The sequence below is a fragment of the Sinohyriopsis cumingii genome, chromosome 15 (assembly GCF_028554795.1).
Source record: "Sinohyriopsis cumingii isolate HCF-2022 chromosome 15, ASM2855479v2, whole genome shotgun sequence".
Lineage (NCBI taxonomy): Eukaryota > Metazoa > Mollusca > Bivalvia > Unionida > Unionidae > Sinohyriopsis > Sinohyriopsis cumingii.
In genome coordinates, this window is record NC_142975.1 from 146,280,423 (window position 1) to 146,296,493 (window position 16,071).

Sequence of the window (16,071 nt, forward strand, 5' to 3'; positions counted from 1 at the left end):
GAAAGGATATCCACCCAGTTTTGATTCTTGGATCGACGCTTCGCAAGTCATCGACTATAAAAAGAAGTGACCATCATGCCCTTTCACACAGCAGACGCAGCTACGTCGACCACTCCTCCTTCACCTAGTTCTTCTGTGCAAGATTTACAAAAACAACCCTTGTGGGTGTGGTGTGGAGAACGTGTGCCTAAAACGCAAATCGTCTTTTTCTGCCAAATCTTCGTGGTGTATTGTGTCATCGGGGCAACCATCGCCAATTTGAGTTTGCAACAAGGAGACAAACAATTGTGGACCATTTTATTGAGCAGTTGCATCGGTTACCTGCTTCCTAATCCCTCCCTGAAATTCACCTCGAACGGACTTTGTGTCCAGTGCCAGTGCCAGTCACCACTTCAATCACAACCAGAACCCCATTTTAGACGGAGACACGCCTCTGACGTCCAGTAACCCCTCGGACAGCCACAGAACTCTGGAATTATGAGTCACCAAAACCAATTTTACTTAACCTTACCCAGTGACAGTTCCATGGAGGTGTTTCCCAAGAACACGTTGTGCTGTTACACGGCCAAATTACCTCAAGCCATCCAGTTAGATCACGAAGCCCATTGGGAAGTGGCTTTAGTAGAAATGATTCACCCGACCCAAGTCCTCAATGTCCTTCCCAATCAAAATTTTTTTGATGTGGAAGTTCATGACGAGCAATTGCAACAGTGGATGGATAGCAATGTCAAATATGACAAGAAAACCCGTACACAAAAGTACACCACCTATCACTTGTTCATTCCCCCAGGCTATTATTTTAGTGGTCAACATTTGGTCAGCACCATAACCTCCAGGTTTAATGTCGTGTTTCTGAAAGCTTTGGAGCATGTCAACAAAAATGTCACCATGGAGTACCACAAAGCAGCTCGTCGCTTCTTGATGAAATTTGAACGGAGTAAAATCCTGTCCATTTTATTTTGTCCTGAATTGTTTGACATGTTGGGCGGAGACATGGACATGAGAAAGACCATGATCAAGAAAAACGAATTACCCATCGTTTACGACAACGAGTCTTTTAGCAAGTTATTTCGTGCCCCGGTAGAACTGAACCAAGGACTGAATTTGATGTTCGTGTATTCCGATGTGGTGGAGTACAACGTGGTGGGACACACCTCTGTACCGTTACTGCGTGTCATTCCTTTCAAAGTGGATTCTGCCACGAACACTGACGAGGAAGGTGGAAACACTTACCACGTCCACCGCGAATTTGTCCATCCTCACTATTTGCCTGTCAGTAAGTCGTATTTGGACACGGTCAACATTGCTATAAAAGGAGATCTGGGACAAAATATTCCATTCACCAAAGGAAAAGTCACGGTGAAACTCCATTTTCGAAAACGGTTCTCTCACGACTCTTAAATCATGTATCCAGTGTACCGAGGGGTTGCTCGACAGCGAGGACACGGCTTAGGAGATATGTTAAAATCGGCCTTTCGTTCGGTGGCCCCGGTGTTGAAACCGATGGTGACACGCGGATTGCACGCCTTGAAAGATGCGGCACTGACGCAAGGCAAAGAATTTCTCCAAAATGTCATCATCGACAAACAAAACCCTAAAGAAGCCTTCATGAGGGCAGGCAAAAATGTCTTGCTGCAAACGGGCAAAGACATTTTAGGCCAACGAGAAACACCTATAAATGCCCTGCACGCTACCGAGTCAAGCATTCAGCAAGGACAAGGCAGAAAGAGACGACGAAGAAAACACCCTTTCACCAGACTTCAAGCGAGAAAGGCCAAGAAAAGAAGAACCGTTCGAGACTTAGACGTTTTCGATTATTGAGAAAAGAGACAAAGAAATGATGCATCGAGAATCTTGCGCTTGTTCCAAGACGGAACTGGATCTGTTTGCCATGCCCCCCACGATGATGACGATGCAAGAATCCCAGTGGGTGGAATTTCACCCCGTCTCCTCACTGACCGATTCCGCTCCCATCGAGTTTGAAATCAAAGGACAGCCCGAAGATTACATCGATCTGAATAGCAGTTACTTGTACCTGAAAGTCAAAATTCTAGATAAGACTGGAGGTGCTATAGACGATGAAGCAGTAGCTCCCGTCAACAATTTCATGCATTCCTTGTTCAGTGGAGTGGACTTGTATTTGAATAACAAACTGGTCAGTAGCAGCATGGATACTTACCCTTATCGTGCCTACCTGGAAAATCTCTTGACGTACGGAATAGATGCCAAGAACACTCATCTCAATGCTTGTGTGGTATGGGAAGCTGACGAACCTACCAAGTTTGAAATATTGGAAACTGATGAAAAGAAAGACAACAATGATGGATTTCTAGAACGAAGAAAGAGAATCACGGGAGCCGACACAAGTTTAGAACTGATGGATCGTTTGCATTTGGACATGTGGTTGCAAGAAAAGTATTTGCTGAACGGGTGGATGTCCGCCTGAGACTGAATCGTAGCAGTGCCGCTTTCCATTTGATGGCTGATAGTGACGGTTACAAAACCAAAATCCTAGAAGCCAGACTCTACGTACGCCGTGTGGAAGTGTTACCTAAAGTGGGAAACGACATCAGTCAGACGTTGAGCAGAACGACCGCCAAGTATCCCATACGACGCATGGAAGTGAAAACCTTCACCATTCCCAAGGGACAGCGATCCATGATCGAAGATCATCTGTTCCAAGGACAGTTACCCAAACGTTTGATCGTTGGTATCGTCGAGAATACAGCCTTCAACGGAGCTGCCGAAAAAAATCCTTTCTACTTTCAACACTTTGGCGTGTCCAAAATCGAAGTCAGTCGCGATGGCAAGACCTTGTGTACCCGACCTTTCGAACCTGACTTTAAAAAGAAGAATTACTTGAGATCGTACTTGTCCTTGTACGAAGCCACCGGACAGTTAGGAACCAATACCAGTCACGGTATTACGTACGAGGATTATGCAGGAGGCTACGCTTTGTGGGCTTTCGATTTCACTCCAGACCAAGGCAGCGACGAGGGACATTTCCACCCTATAAAATCCGGCCAGATTCGTGTGGAAATTCAGTTTAAAGACCGAGACCCTGATGAAACGGTGAACGTCATCCTGTATGCAGAATTCGATAATACCATAGAAATCAACAGTTTGAGAGAAGTCATCCTAGATTACTAGAAACCATGGAAGACTGTTATCCCTCTTTACCTAGTGGAGAAACTTTTAGTGTTGCATTGTTGTTAAAAAATGTTAGAGTTGTTGTTGTTTAGTGTTAAGTGATTTTTGAATAAAAAATGTTGTGTTTTGAAAAAAATTGTTTGATGATATATTGTTGGATTATTGTTAAAAATGTTAGAGTTGTTGTTTAGTGTTAAGTGATTTTTGAATAAAAAATGTTGTGTTTTGAAAAAAATTGTTTGATGTTATATTGTTGGATTATTGTTAAAAATGTTAGAGTTGTTGTTTAGTGTTAAGTGATTTTTGAATAAAAAATGTTGTGTTTTGAAAAAAATGCCTTTGTCTTTTGTTTAGCTATAAGAATGTTGGATTGATGCTCTTTCATTTCTTACTATCCCTCTCATGACACTCACTAAACGTTGCGACTCAAAAACCGTGTGGGGGATGTTTTCCTTCACGTCCGCGCTTTAACTTTAAGAACCGGGTTGTTCCCAGTCTAACCATCCATTGTCGACTCATTCTCCTAAGATGTGCTCCAAACTAGCTAAACTCAATGAAGCCTACGTGAATTTGCATAGGGTCAGACACAGTCTGATACCGAAGCCAGAAGAAATAGAGAATGTGAGAATGTTAAAAATCACTGAAGACCTGATAGAAGAGCTCTTCAGAGAAGAAATGAACAGGGAAAAAGAAGAATGGACAGAGAAGTACAGACTTCAGAGACAGCAGCAACAACAACAACAAGAGCAGCAGCAGCAGCAACCTGAACCTGACAGAGGCTTTGTCGATTGCCGTATCGACACCAAAGAGTTCTTCTTTTCTTTCCGAAGAAGCAGACCTATCGCCAGAAAGTCTATCCTCAGAGGACATCGCATTCTTAGAAACTAAAAAAAGAATGCCATAGCAAAAAAAAAACCAGCCCTTTTCAGGGCTACCCCAATACTCTAGAAAAGAAATAACGATCGATTTGCCAATGTGTGTAGGTAGAGTAGTGTGAAAATAAACACTAACTCTTTTTTAAAAAATGTGAGGGTATGTGTTTGTGTGTTAGTAAGTGCTTAAGTAAGTTGGTATGAATAGTAGATTAAAATTATGTTTTTTTGGTGTTTGAGGTGTATATTTGGAGTTAGATTGGATTGCTTTGCGTATGTGGATAGTCTAATGAAGTGATTTATAAAAAATTTTAAAATAGTGATGGGTAGCATAAAAGAGTGAGTGAGTGTTTCTTTTAGGTCCGCGCGTTGTTGTTTTTGGTCATGATGTAGGTAACATCAATTTTATGTTTTTTTTAGGGGGATGTTTTCCTTCACGTCCGCGCTTTCACTATAAATTGAAACTCGCTGGGCAGTCTAGCTACCCTTGTTGATTGATCAACACCAAAAATGAACACGAGACTGTCTAAACTGTTGGAACTTCATGTGCATCTGGAATATGCCAGGCGCCTGTTGAATGAACTGGCCACGGAAGCCATTGTGGAGGAGGGAAGGATAAGAGAGGAGGAGGAAAGAAGAAAAAAAGAAGAGGAGGAGAGAAGATATAAAGAAGAAGAGGAAAGAAGATACAAAGAGGAGGAGAGAAGAAACAAAGAAGAGGAGGAAGAGAAGGAAAAGAAGAGAAGAAGAATAAATTTCAGAATCCCAGAGAGCGAAAATTGGGATTCTGAAGCGACATATCCTGCCTCTGCTCTCTCCCCCAAAAAAGTAAAAAGTAACTGGGGGATAAGATGTGTATGTGGCGCCAGGCCTGGAAGGTGCCACCATTAACCAGGTGTCCATGAAGTTCCAAAAAAACAGCCCTTTTCAGGGCTACCCAATACTCTAGAAAAGAAATAACCATCAATTTGCCAATGTGTAGGTAGAGTAGTGTGAATATAAACACTAACTCTTTTTTAAGATAGTGTGAGGGTATGTGTTTGTGTGTTTGTATTTGTGTGTTTGTGTTTGTACCCGCTCACGTACGATTGTGTGGATAGTAGATTATGGATTTGTTTATTGTTTCTTAGCGTATGTGTTTGTGTTTGTGTGTTTGTGTTTGTACCCGCTCACGTACGATTGTGTGAATAGTAGATTATGGATTTGTTTATTGTTTCTTAGCGTATGTGTTTGTGTTTGTGTGTTTGTGTTTGTACCCGCTCACGTACGATTGTGTGGATAGTAGATTATGGATTTGTTTATTGTTTCTTAGCGTATGTGTTTGTGTGTTTGTGTTTGTGTGTTTGTGTTTGTGTGTTTGTGTTTGTACCCGCTCACGTACGATTGTGTGAATAGTAGATTATGGATTTGTTTATTGTTCTTAGCGTATGTGAAGAGTATAGTTTGGGTTTTGTAAGCGCTCACGTAAGATTGTGTGGATAGTAGATTATGGATTTTGTTTATTGTTTCTTAGCGTATGTGGAGAGTATAGTTTGGGTTTTTATTATATGAAATGAGAAAGTATAGTTTGGGTTTTATTATATGAAATGAAAAAGTAGGGGGATGTTTTCCTTCACGTTCGCGCGTTGTTTGGTCATGATCTAGGTAAGATCAATTTTACGTTTTAGGGGGATGTTTTCCTTCACGTACGCGCTTTAAGTATAAGAACCCACAGTATTCGTCGTTCAAACCATTCTGCAAAGAATAAAAAAAGAAGATGGCTTCTAACCAAATGGACAAAATACAAACATTACAAGACGTTTTAGCCAACTTAGGAATGATGGAGCAGATGTTAATAAGACTGGTTGAAGACCATTATTCCTATAGTCCCCATCGTGTAAAGATGGAAATTAATAACTTAAAAAAGGTAAAGGACAAGATTAGTGGTGTCATGAAAGAGATAAAGGAGGAGAAGGAGGATGAAGAGGAAAGAATAAGAATAAGCAAATGGAACGAAAAGATTGAAAAAGAAGAAGAAAATGAGAAGAGGAAGAAAGAAGAGGAGGAAGAGAAGAAGAAGAAAGAAGAGCAGGAGAAAAAGAAAGAGAAGAAGAGAAAGAGTGTTGGAGATAAAATAAGAACTTGGTGGAGAAAAAGAAGAAATTAGAAGCAGAAGAAGAAGAAAACCCAAAGGCCCTTTTCAGGGCCAGCCATATTTCTCGAAAAGAGATAGCCTTTCCATTGCCTACCCCTTTTTTTAAAATTTAAATTTAAATTTAAATTTAAATTTAAAAAAAATTAAAAAAAAAAAAAAAAAAAATCCCAAAAGCCCAAACTCTATTCCCCATGTTAATTTCCCTTGTCCCTAGACAGACCCAAACTCTATGTTAAATTCCCATTGTCCCTAAAGTGACCCACGATTTCTCTCCATGTTAAATTTCCATTGTCCCTAATCTGACCCAGGGGTCTTTGTAATGCTAAGTCCCATTGTCCCTAATGTGCCCCACTTAACTACTAACAAATGATGCATGTAAAATCCAGTTTTGCCATTGGTATAAAACAAACTAATCATGTCTCTGGAGAAATTTTTAACAATTCCAATTCATTGAAAACTATGTAGGATCCTTAGAATAAAATAGTTAAAATTTTATAAGCTCAGTTGCTAAAAAAAAAAATCTATAATTGAACATATGACATTATTATGATGAAATTGCTTCATACAATATCAATGTACTGACGGATAATATACCATTCTGTGCGACCTATTAGACACTAAAGATGGAGTAACAGAACAAATATATATTCACCAGACCTGCAACTAAAGTTGACCGGGATAACTATACAAATAAATTATATTCGAACCTGAAGAAATAAAAATAGACCTTACTATTATTAACATAATAAATAAAGAAAAGAATATATATATATATATATATATATATATATATATATATATATATATATATATATATATATATATATATATATATATATATATATATATATATATATATATATATTGGAGTGGTAAATTGAGATCAGCAAAACAAGAACACAAATGAAACAACGTAGGCATATACAAATATTGATTTAGTTAAGTGTGGGTGCTATTGTGCGTCTTATATGATCCACAGTTATGAAGGCAAACAACTAATTAATCTATTACTTAAGTTTAGGAAGAAGATTTTTAATGAAGCATTAATAAAACATTATGCAAGAGACTTTGTAATATAACTATAAAAATCTGACATCCAATATGGGTGTAATGACGCATAATTATGGATCCCGTTGCCTGGAAATTCGTTAGAAAATGGGCCGCCAGTCTTTCAGCTTGACGGCGTATGTATTCGCCATGACTATTGTTAGGACTAAAATGCAACTAACGAAGATCAGTGTGACGTAGAGATGTTGTATGAGTGTAAAACAGCACTGAATCAATTCGTTGTAAGACCTTTTATCAGCAACGTAAGCTTGAGTTAGGCAAATAACAAAATCGGGAAAAAGCGTTGAGTCAGACAAGCTGGAGTATAAAAAAATAGCTAATGGGTTGCATAAACCAATCATAAGAAAATGTATTCACCATTGTTTAGTAACATATAATAAAGGTTGTATATGGTCATCCAATTTAGCTGATATGAAAATTTAGTAAATAGAATATAAGGATATACATATACAGTCTTGTCGCTGCGATGTCTGCAGTGTGGCGGTTTATAGTGATGTCTAGCACCGGTGCATCATGCCGCTGACATGTAGCATGATGTCCCACCCAGAAACATTATTTTGACACCAGGCCGACCAGTCCTAACATTAACCTCTCAACGCTGAGCGCCTAGCTCGGCAGCTGTTTGAGTCATTTTCATAAGTGTTTGATATGACTTGGCCGGGGTTCAAACCGCCACCTCCCGCATATAACCAATAGGCCACCAGAACGGTCATTAAATAAACATAAAATTGCAAAATGAAACCTTTGGAAGCAGGTACCCAAAAAAAAACGAAAGAATTATTTATAAGAATATGGAGTATGACTCATTTCTTAAGAAAAACCTTTCCCAAAAAAAAACATTAAAACGCCTTAATCACAGAATTCGAGTTTTTGCCAAAGGAAAAAAGATATGACCCAGAATTTAATCAATGGATACCATTTAAAGATATACAAAATCCAAGGATAGATTTGTGACCTATTTTGATTGTTTATACTTCGGCCGTTATGCACATTTGCTAGTGTAATGCATACAGCCCATGAAAATAGTTGGAACTTATAATTGTACTCCTCCTACAATTAAATGAAAACGAAAAGTAAAATTCACTATCAACATATAATTTTATGACGACTCTAAATATAATCTTTCTTGAACACTTTCAGCACTGTGAACATACAATTTTCTGACGACCCTAAGTATACTTATTCTTGAGCACTGTCAACATTACAAACATATAATTTTATGACGACTCTAAGTATACTTATTCTTGAGCACTGTCAACATTACAAACATATAATTTTATGACGACTCTAAGTGTACTTATTCTTGAGCACTTTAAACGCTACAAACATATACTTTTCCGACGATTCTGATGATACTCAAACTGAGCACTTTCAACACTATAAACATATAAGTTTATGCCGACTGTAAATATACCTATCCTTGAGCACTGTAAACTCTACAAACATATAATTTTATGACGACTCTAAGTATACTCAAACTGAGTACTTTCAGCACTAGAAACATAATTTTCTGACGACTCCGTGTGCAATTGTAGCTGATCAGTCCTCAGATACAGGAATGGTATCTCCTAGTTTGAACATGAACATTTTTGGTCGTTTCACCCTTTAGTCAGGGAAAATACAGAAATTCGACTTTCAGTTCAAGGTATATGATCATCACTTCCGCCAGTTAATGAGGATGGATGACATCAGTACAATTAATGATTCTAGCATTTTAATGCACACAGTGACCTCATAGCATAGTAACTGTTTTTATATATAGCAATCGATCAGGACTGACAGGTTTACATTATTTAGCTGCGGTATTAACATAAATCAATAAGTATCACCGCCGTTTCACTGAGCGACGTTACATGCATAGAGGTCAAGCTCTGCCATGCAATGAAAAAGCCCAAGTATGCTAAAATAAATGAAAATTCCCTAGTAAATATATCAATCTGTCATTCTGCTGGATGATCTTGGTATTAGGCTTCTAAAGACTGCAATTTACGATCGCTGAGGAAAGCTTCAGCACCAGTGTACGAAACAGGATAAAATCAGGAACAGACCTATCATACGCAAATAGACACAGCGGTTTCAGATCTTTCTCACTTTTGAGAGCCACTTATAAAACTAATTTAGAATCAAGGAGTTCTGAACTGAATCATGAAATAATATTTGCGACAAGTGTGCATATTTGCATAAGTATGCAAGGAAGAGGCTGATAAGACAAGGTTAAGATACTATGTCTCATAAAATTCGAAACACTTGTTTTCTGTTGTGAACGAAACTCAAGAAGAAAACTACGCTCAACACAATCGTCGGTTTTTCATAAGATCGGGATAAATTAGCTTTTAATGTTTTAGGGTTTTGTGTGACTATGTGGCCTGGTTTATATACATATATATATATACAATATTTGTTAAAATACAGAAGTGACCTATGACTAGAAAGCACCATTCTGTCAGACACTTTTCATCTTCGCAATCAATTATTATACACTCACCAGGTTCTAAACCTGGTTGGGTTTTCATGAGACAAGAGACTAAAACACAATATTGTGCTGTGCATTATACAGATAAAATGACGACAAATATCATTTGGATGACTCCGACTATCATTTTATGAGGCCGACGGCATATCGATTTATACATGGTGTAAAATCAAATAAGCGTGAATCAGGAAAACAAAGTAGGCACCAACGTCTTGTTTGGGCCAATCTCAATCACATGTTCCAGATGTTCGTGCAAAGAACTGATATATGAAATAATATTCGTTGGTCTTAGGCATTGGCGTCAGAACTAGATACTGTATTTGTTCGACTTGAAAGAGTCAAATTATCCAGTGGAAAAGTATATGCTTTGGAGATGTAATTCATTCAATTTAGGTCACACTAGGACTTTGTGGTAATAACAGTTATAAAAAAGACTGGTAAGATGTTTGGATAATTAGCCACTGTAAAGGTAGTTTCGACTTCTTTCAGGATTCTTAACTAACTAAAGAGCGCTTATTTGCTTATTTTTTAACCAGCCATTTTCCTATGCGGATGTACAGCGGTTGTGATTATTCAGACATTACACTCAACACGTTAGCATTGAACTTTCACTGGAAGAAGAATCCTAGAGAAACATTACGGCTTAAATAAGGACTAGTCAACCGTTTTTAATGTAGGCCTCTGTTCTTGCATAATTATGTGTGTTCTTGCATCACGCTGTTACGTCTCATTCGTTGTACGAGACTCTACGTAGGCCGTTCCTGAAGCAGCACCCATGATTTGGACATTGATGCATGATGCCTGTCACTTCATGGCCGCTGTAAGGAAACTAAATATGGCCGCCGATGACATTGTTGAAGACAAGGAGGAAGTTATAAGCCTCCATGAATTTGGCCATGTTTGTGACAGTAGGTGTCCTCTTCTACATCAAGAACATGGTAAGTGTATACATGTTTTGTTTCGTTTTTGTTTAGTTTGGTGCTGGACGTTACAACAAACAATGAAAGTGAGTTAGTGACGAGGTAACTGGAGTAAAGTGTTTTATACATCAACAATGTAAGATAGCCCACCCAGGCTGATCCAGTGAAAGGGGTACAACCTGCACTCGTTTGGTTGTGAGTTCGGCAAACTAATTATTCAGCCGTTTTCTCAACATATATACAACTAAATAAAGAGCTTGAAAATACAACCATTTTGTAACTTGACTTGTTTGCTAGAGAAATGAAACGTGCCTGGGGTATTTATACGCTTGTCGTAGTTTCCATGATAGACATGACCTCTTAAATATTCCTTAAGTGAATGTGAATGTGAATATTATCAAGTACGTTTTATAGATGCAACTGTCTCACTTATCAGGATTTCATTACTATTTTCTATATCTGCAAAGATCTAGCTTTGGTGCAAAATTATTGTTTCTATCATGTATTTTTAACTACGTCAAGAGACCGCTCATGTGGCCTAAGCGGTTTCGAACCCCGGCCGAGTCATACTAAAATTATACTAAAAACTTAACAATAAAGGTACTAGCAGCTACCTCGCTTGTCGTTCAGCATTAGAGGTTGTGTTAAGACAGGTCAGTCGGGTATCAGGATAATGTGACTGTGTGGGACATGATTCTACATGTCTGCGGCATGATTCCCCATTGCTAGACATCGCGATATGACTAAAATTGTTAAAGCTATGTTAAAAATCTAACTCAAACACACACACATACACACACACCTACGTCAAGAATTACACAAGTACATTTCAATTCCAGGTCTCATGAACGTTTATTTTCTGTAAAGAACAGAAGAAAATGTAATTGTTTTATAACAACTTCCCTAGTTTGCATCAAGATAGCAAATATCCATTTTGCCTTTCAGTGGTACAGCGACAAGTACGCCATTTCTCTGCAATAGCTTTTGCTTCTGCTTTTGGCAATGACTACACTCCTTTGCTCTGAGATCCTTTCTCGTGACTATTAATACTAACTTTTCTCTAACCTATTTAAATATGCATTAGGTCGTGCCGGTGTGAAAGAGCACGAAGGCTGATACAACCTTAAAATTCCAAGGAAACACGCATATCATGTATAGTTACTTAATATATTAAGGCAGCACTCAACAGTTCTGAGCTTAATAAGGGACAATACATTATCTTATATCAATAGTCATCAACTGCTAGGGTTAGTATTCAAACAATAAATAAGGACGGGTTTGTTGCAGAACAATTTGCATGAAAACCCTATTTGGTAAAATAAAATATATCGTCATACTAGAGTTAAACAACACCACCACCACCCTTCCTCCTCGCACCCGTGAAAATCCCCAATGTTTATTAAGTTCATTCTCAAATGTGAGCACCACGGTTAAGCTCGTAACAAATGATTCCAAAATCATATTTTAATATACAAAATACTTAGAAAATCACCCCAAATCCTTCTAAAACTATCCAAAATGGGCATAGGTAAGATATGAATAAGAAAGGAGAAACTCGCATGAAGAGTAATCATATCTAATAGCAAGTATGCTTGCAGGAATATATCTGATATCTAATTTCAAAGTATGCTTGCAGGAATATATCTGATATCTAATTTCAAAGTATGCTTGCAGGAATATATCTGATATCTAATTTCAAAGTATGCTTGCAGGAATATATCTAATATCTAATTTCAAAGTATGCTTGCAGGAATATATCTGATATCTAATAGCAAGTATGCTTGCAGGAATATATCTGATATCTAATTTCAAAGTATGCTTGCAGGAATATATCTGATATCTAATTTCAAAGTATGCTTGCAGGAATATATCTAATATCTAATTTCAAAGTATGCTTGCAGGAATATATCTAATTTCAAAGTATGCTTGTTGGAATATGTTTCTGCTCACATCATTGCAGGAATATACCCCTATTTATTCAATATATCCTTTTACATAATTCTGGGTCATTAATCTTTGATACATCTTAAAACATCTGAGTAACAAATGGACTTGTCTACATTGTCACTTACTGTCCTCATACGTCACACTCCGTGGTACTTTTATACAAAACTATAACTGTGTTAATAACAACTTTATTGCTGACCAGAGATCCACCTACAGCATTCAGTCGATGGCTCTACACATCAACAATTTACATCTACGTGTTCATATTTGCGTATGGGTGTGCGTCATTCTCTCCTTGCCCATTTGATGGCATCGTTTTCCAGCGTTTTGGATTTGTCCATAATTCCTAAGTTAAAAAGATCATGCGACTGAGAATGATCTACGTCGTAATGCTCTGGCATATCTGGGTCTAGTTTGTCATAGAATGAACAGAACAGAATCTTCTCTAACAGCGCATTATGCGGCCATAGATCATACTCTTCCATGTCAGCAGTTCGGATGCGTTGTTTACGTCACAGTAATTAGCCCATTCTAACTCACGATGTTGTTTTTCTTCTCTTGTTTATAATTCTTCATACATAGTTTTAGCTAAAAGATCCGAACCAAATGCGGTCGATATTCTCTTTGCAATACTTTCGCTACAGCAAACGTCGGTTTGTTGCGAACAATCATGTCAGTTGATTGGCCGTCGGCAATAATATGGTCGATATTCTCTTTGAGAAACTTCCGCTATAGGAAACATCATATTGCTGCGAACAATCAAAAACCTGATTGACCATCGGCAATAATAGTCATATACATATTAATTTTGTTATAAGAACTGATGGTTGCAATTCTGAAACCTACGGTGATATCAATTATTATATCAATACAAGAAATATATATTTACAGTTACAGCCATACATCCACATGTATATTCATATATATAAATGTAAACTCACACATCATTTATGTATATTTAATTACAAATAATTTATTACCTTAGAATATAACGTGAAAATGAGAAAAAAAGAACTTACGGTATTGCGAATTAAATCCCAAAATAATCCAAGAATTAAAGACACAATGCCTAGTAACTTAAAGTCCAGAACAAAATTCAGTGAATGTCCCGAAGAAATCGAAAACTGAAGGCGATGACGTGTCTGTTAAAGCCTATAGAGTGCTGATGTGTCAACTGTCCCTTGTTGAATCGCAGAAATATTATTCCAGGTTTGAATTCAGTATAAATTGCAGTGAACGTCTTTATCCAAAAATTTTATACGAGCTCTTTTGTATTTTCAGAGAAAATAATCACTTGAATTCAATAATCTGAAGAAAATAAAATTCAGCCCAAAATGATTTCCGTGCAGTAAATCTATGCACGCTGTAGCTGAAAGCGTTTAACTTGTATTCCTTAGCGTCTTGTACTTTAATATGTACATTTACTTCGGGGGAAAATCTTTTATCCATACATGATATGGACTCTCCCATCTGAAACTAATGCATGAGAACATACTCTTGAGACCAACACCTAGTGTAGAAACTAATGCATGAGAACATACTCTTGAGACCAACACCTAGTGTATTTTATTATACTTCCATTAATCTGAAAGATGTTTTAATGCAGTACAATGGATGGGGTAATTATTTATGATTATATAACTATAAACTCATTAATTTCACAATGAACAAAAGAAGTTGGTCAGATAAACGATGCTCATTTTCCAAGCGTAATGTTTTAGAATGGTAGAAACAACTATTTGTAAACGCTTCTGACATAAATAAATGCACATCTAGCGGCTGAAGTATATAGAACTTCATCACCGCCCATTGCTTCTACTCAAATGACCATGGGTTCCAAATCGCATGGGGTGGTTTGGGTGAAGGGACTAAACAGAAGCTGGCAGTAACATTCTAGGTGTTACAATGGATTTATTGCTCTTCGAACTTATTACCATGTCAGTTTTTTAAAGACGAAGTTTTTGTATCTAAAACTATATACAGAACGTTTTGCACTATTTGGCCAATGTGTCAGGACACTGTCAGTAATAATTCATACATGGCCGGAAATTTGATTCGTCAGCCTGGAAATACCTTAAAAAGACACTCACTTTAAGCTGTTAACAGATCACTTTGTAAATTGTCTTGCTTTTTAAGTGAATATCTTTGTCAATAGTTGGGCTTCAGGTCTCGATGTTGAAAGTTACGAGACATACGCACGGACACATCAAACTACATATTCGGCTCTCATTAATGCGGAAAAAATTTAGGATCTTATGCGTAATTCTGCTTTCGTATCAATATTGTGAAGTCCAAAATTCTTTGCCGCAAGGAATCGACAAGTTTGTTTTTATTAAAGAAAAGAATCCATTTGGTTTAGTTATCGTCCATTTAATTTTTTATCAGCATATAAGAAAACCTTTTAAACTTGACTATAATGCTTTTTAATTTAGTAAAAACTTTGTATTGTTATTTAATGAAATCTAACATTTTATTATTGACAATATACTCAAATTTACTCTGAACTTGTACCGAGACGGAAATTCTTTGAATTTCTATAATGGTCTGTGTCTTTTGCGTCTTGTTTAGACTGGATGCCACAATAGCTGGTCAGACCACGATTACATGTTTTCGACAAGGCTGGAAGGCAGTGTCTTTACACCTATATTAATTTATAAACATCAAGGGAAACTAATTATTAGTGACTTCTGGATTCGATAACAACAAAGAGGAACATATCGTGACAATTTTATATTCTCAACATTATTCATTCCATTTTTTATCGTAACAGCCCATTAAATGACGTAATTGAATAGTTTTTTAAATAGGGAAAGGCAGTAACCTGTATTTTATTATATCAATTTCAAATAATTCTACGTCTAGAGAATAAAATTAGGGACTCATTTACTATATATTTCCTACCTATAAACATACATACATACATACATACGTAAGTTCGTTTGTGCGTGCGTCCGTACGTACATACGTGCATGCATACATACATACATACATACATACATACATACATATGGAGCTAACAGCCAACATTACCTCTGAAATCGAGTGTCTTTCTTGTTAGAAGTCTGGCAAAAGAATTTGACCAATCAAATATATCAAGTCTAGAATTGACCAATCAAATGTCTTCACTCTAAAATTGATTAATAAAATATGTTTAGTCTAAACTGAACTGAGGGAATTATGTTGTTGAAAGGGGGATTTTTGAAATAACTTTGAACTTATCATTATACACAATGAGTTATTATCATTACCAGAATAAAATATATTTTTGATACATATAATGTATATAAAAGACACTCGCTTAAGTTAATGGTATTCGTGCAAATTGTAACATACACGCTTTATAAGTAAACAGGCTTTATCTTGGATAACGTATTAGAAGAAACTTCTGTAGCAAACAGGTTACTTATACAATAGCTACTAAGTAATAAGAAATTTGACATGAAATGACAAAAATCGCACGTTATTGCCTGTCTTTGCAGTACGCAAATACATTTTCCAGGACTGATT

The 16,071-nt window shown here is 37.0% G+C and overlaps 1 protein-coding gene across 3 annotated transcripts in view; it reads left to right on the forward strand.

The window, feature by feature from the left end:
- Nucleotides 1-16,071, forward strand: part of LOC149783001 (uncharacterized) — a 94,398-nt gene that overhangs the window by 17,886 nt on the left and 60,441 nt on the right. The window contains exon 1 of one of the 3 annotated variants that reach the window (XM_089934566.1): nt 9,777-10,635. The exons of the other annotated variants lie outside the window; for them this stretch is intronic. Coding sequence (XP_089790692.1) covers nt 10,473-10,635 — 163 coding nt within the window. The 5' untranslated portion in view covers nt 9,777-10,472. Of the gene's footprint in view, nt 1-9,776; nt 10,636-16,071 lie in introns of those variants that run through there. 3 annotated transcript variants of the gene reach the window in all.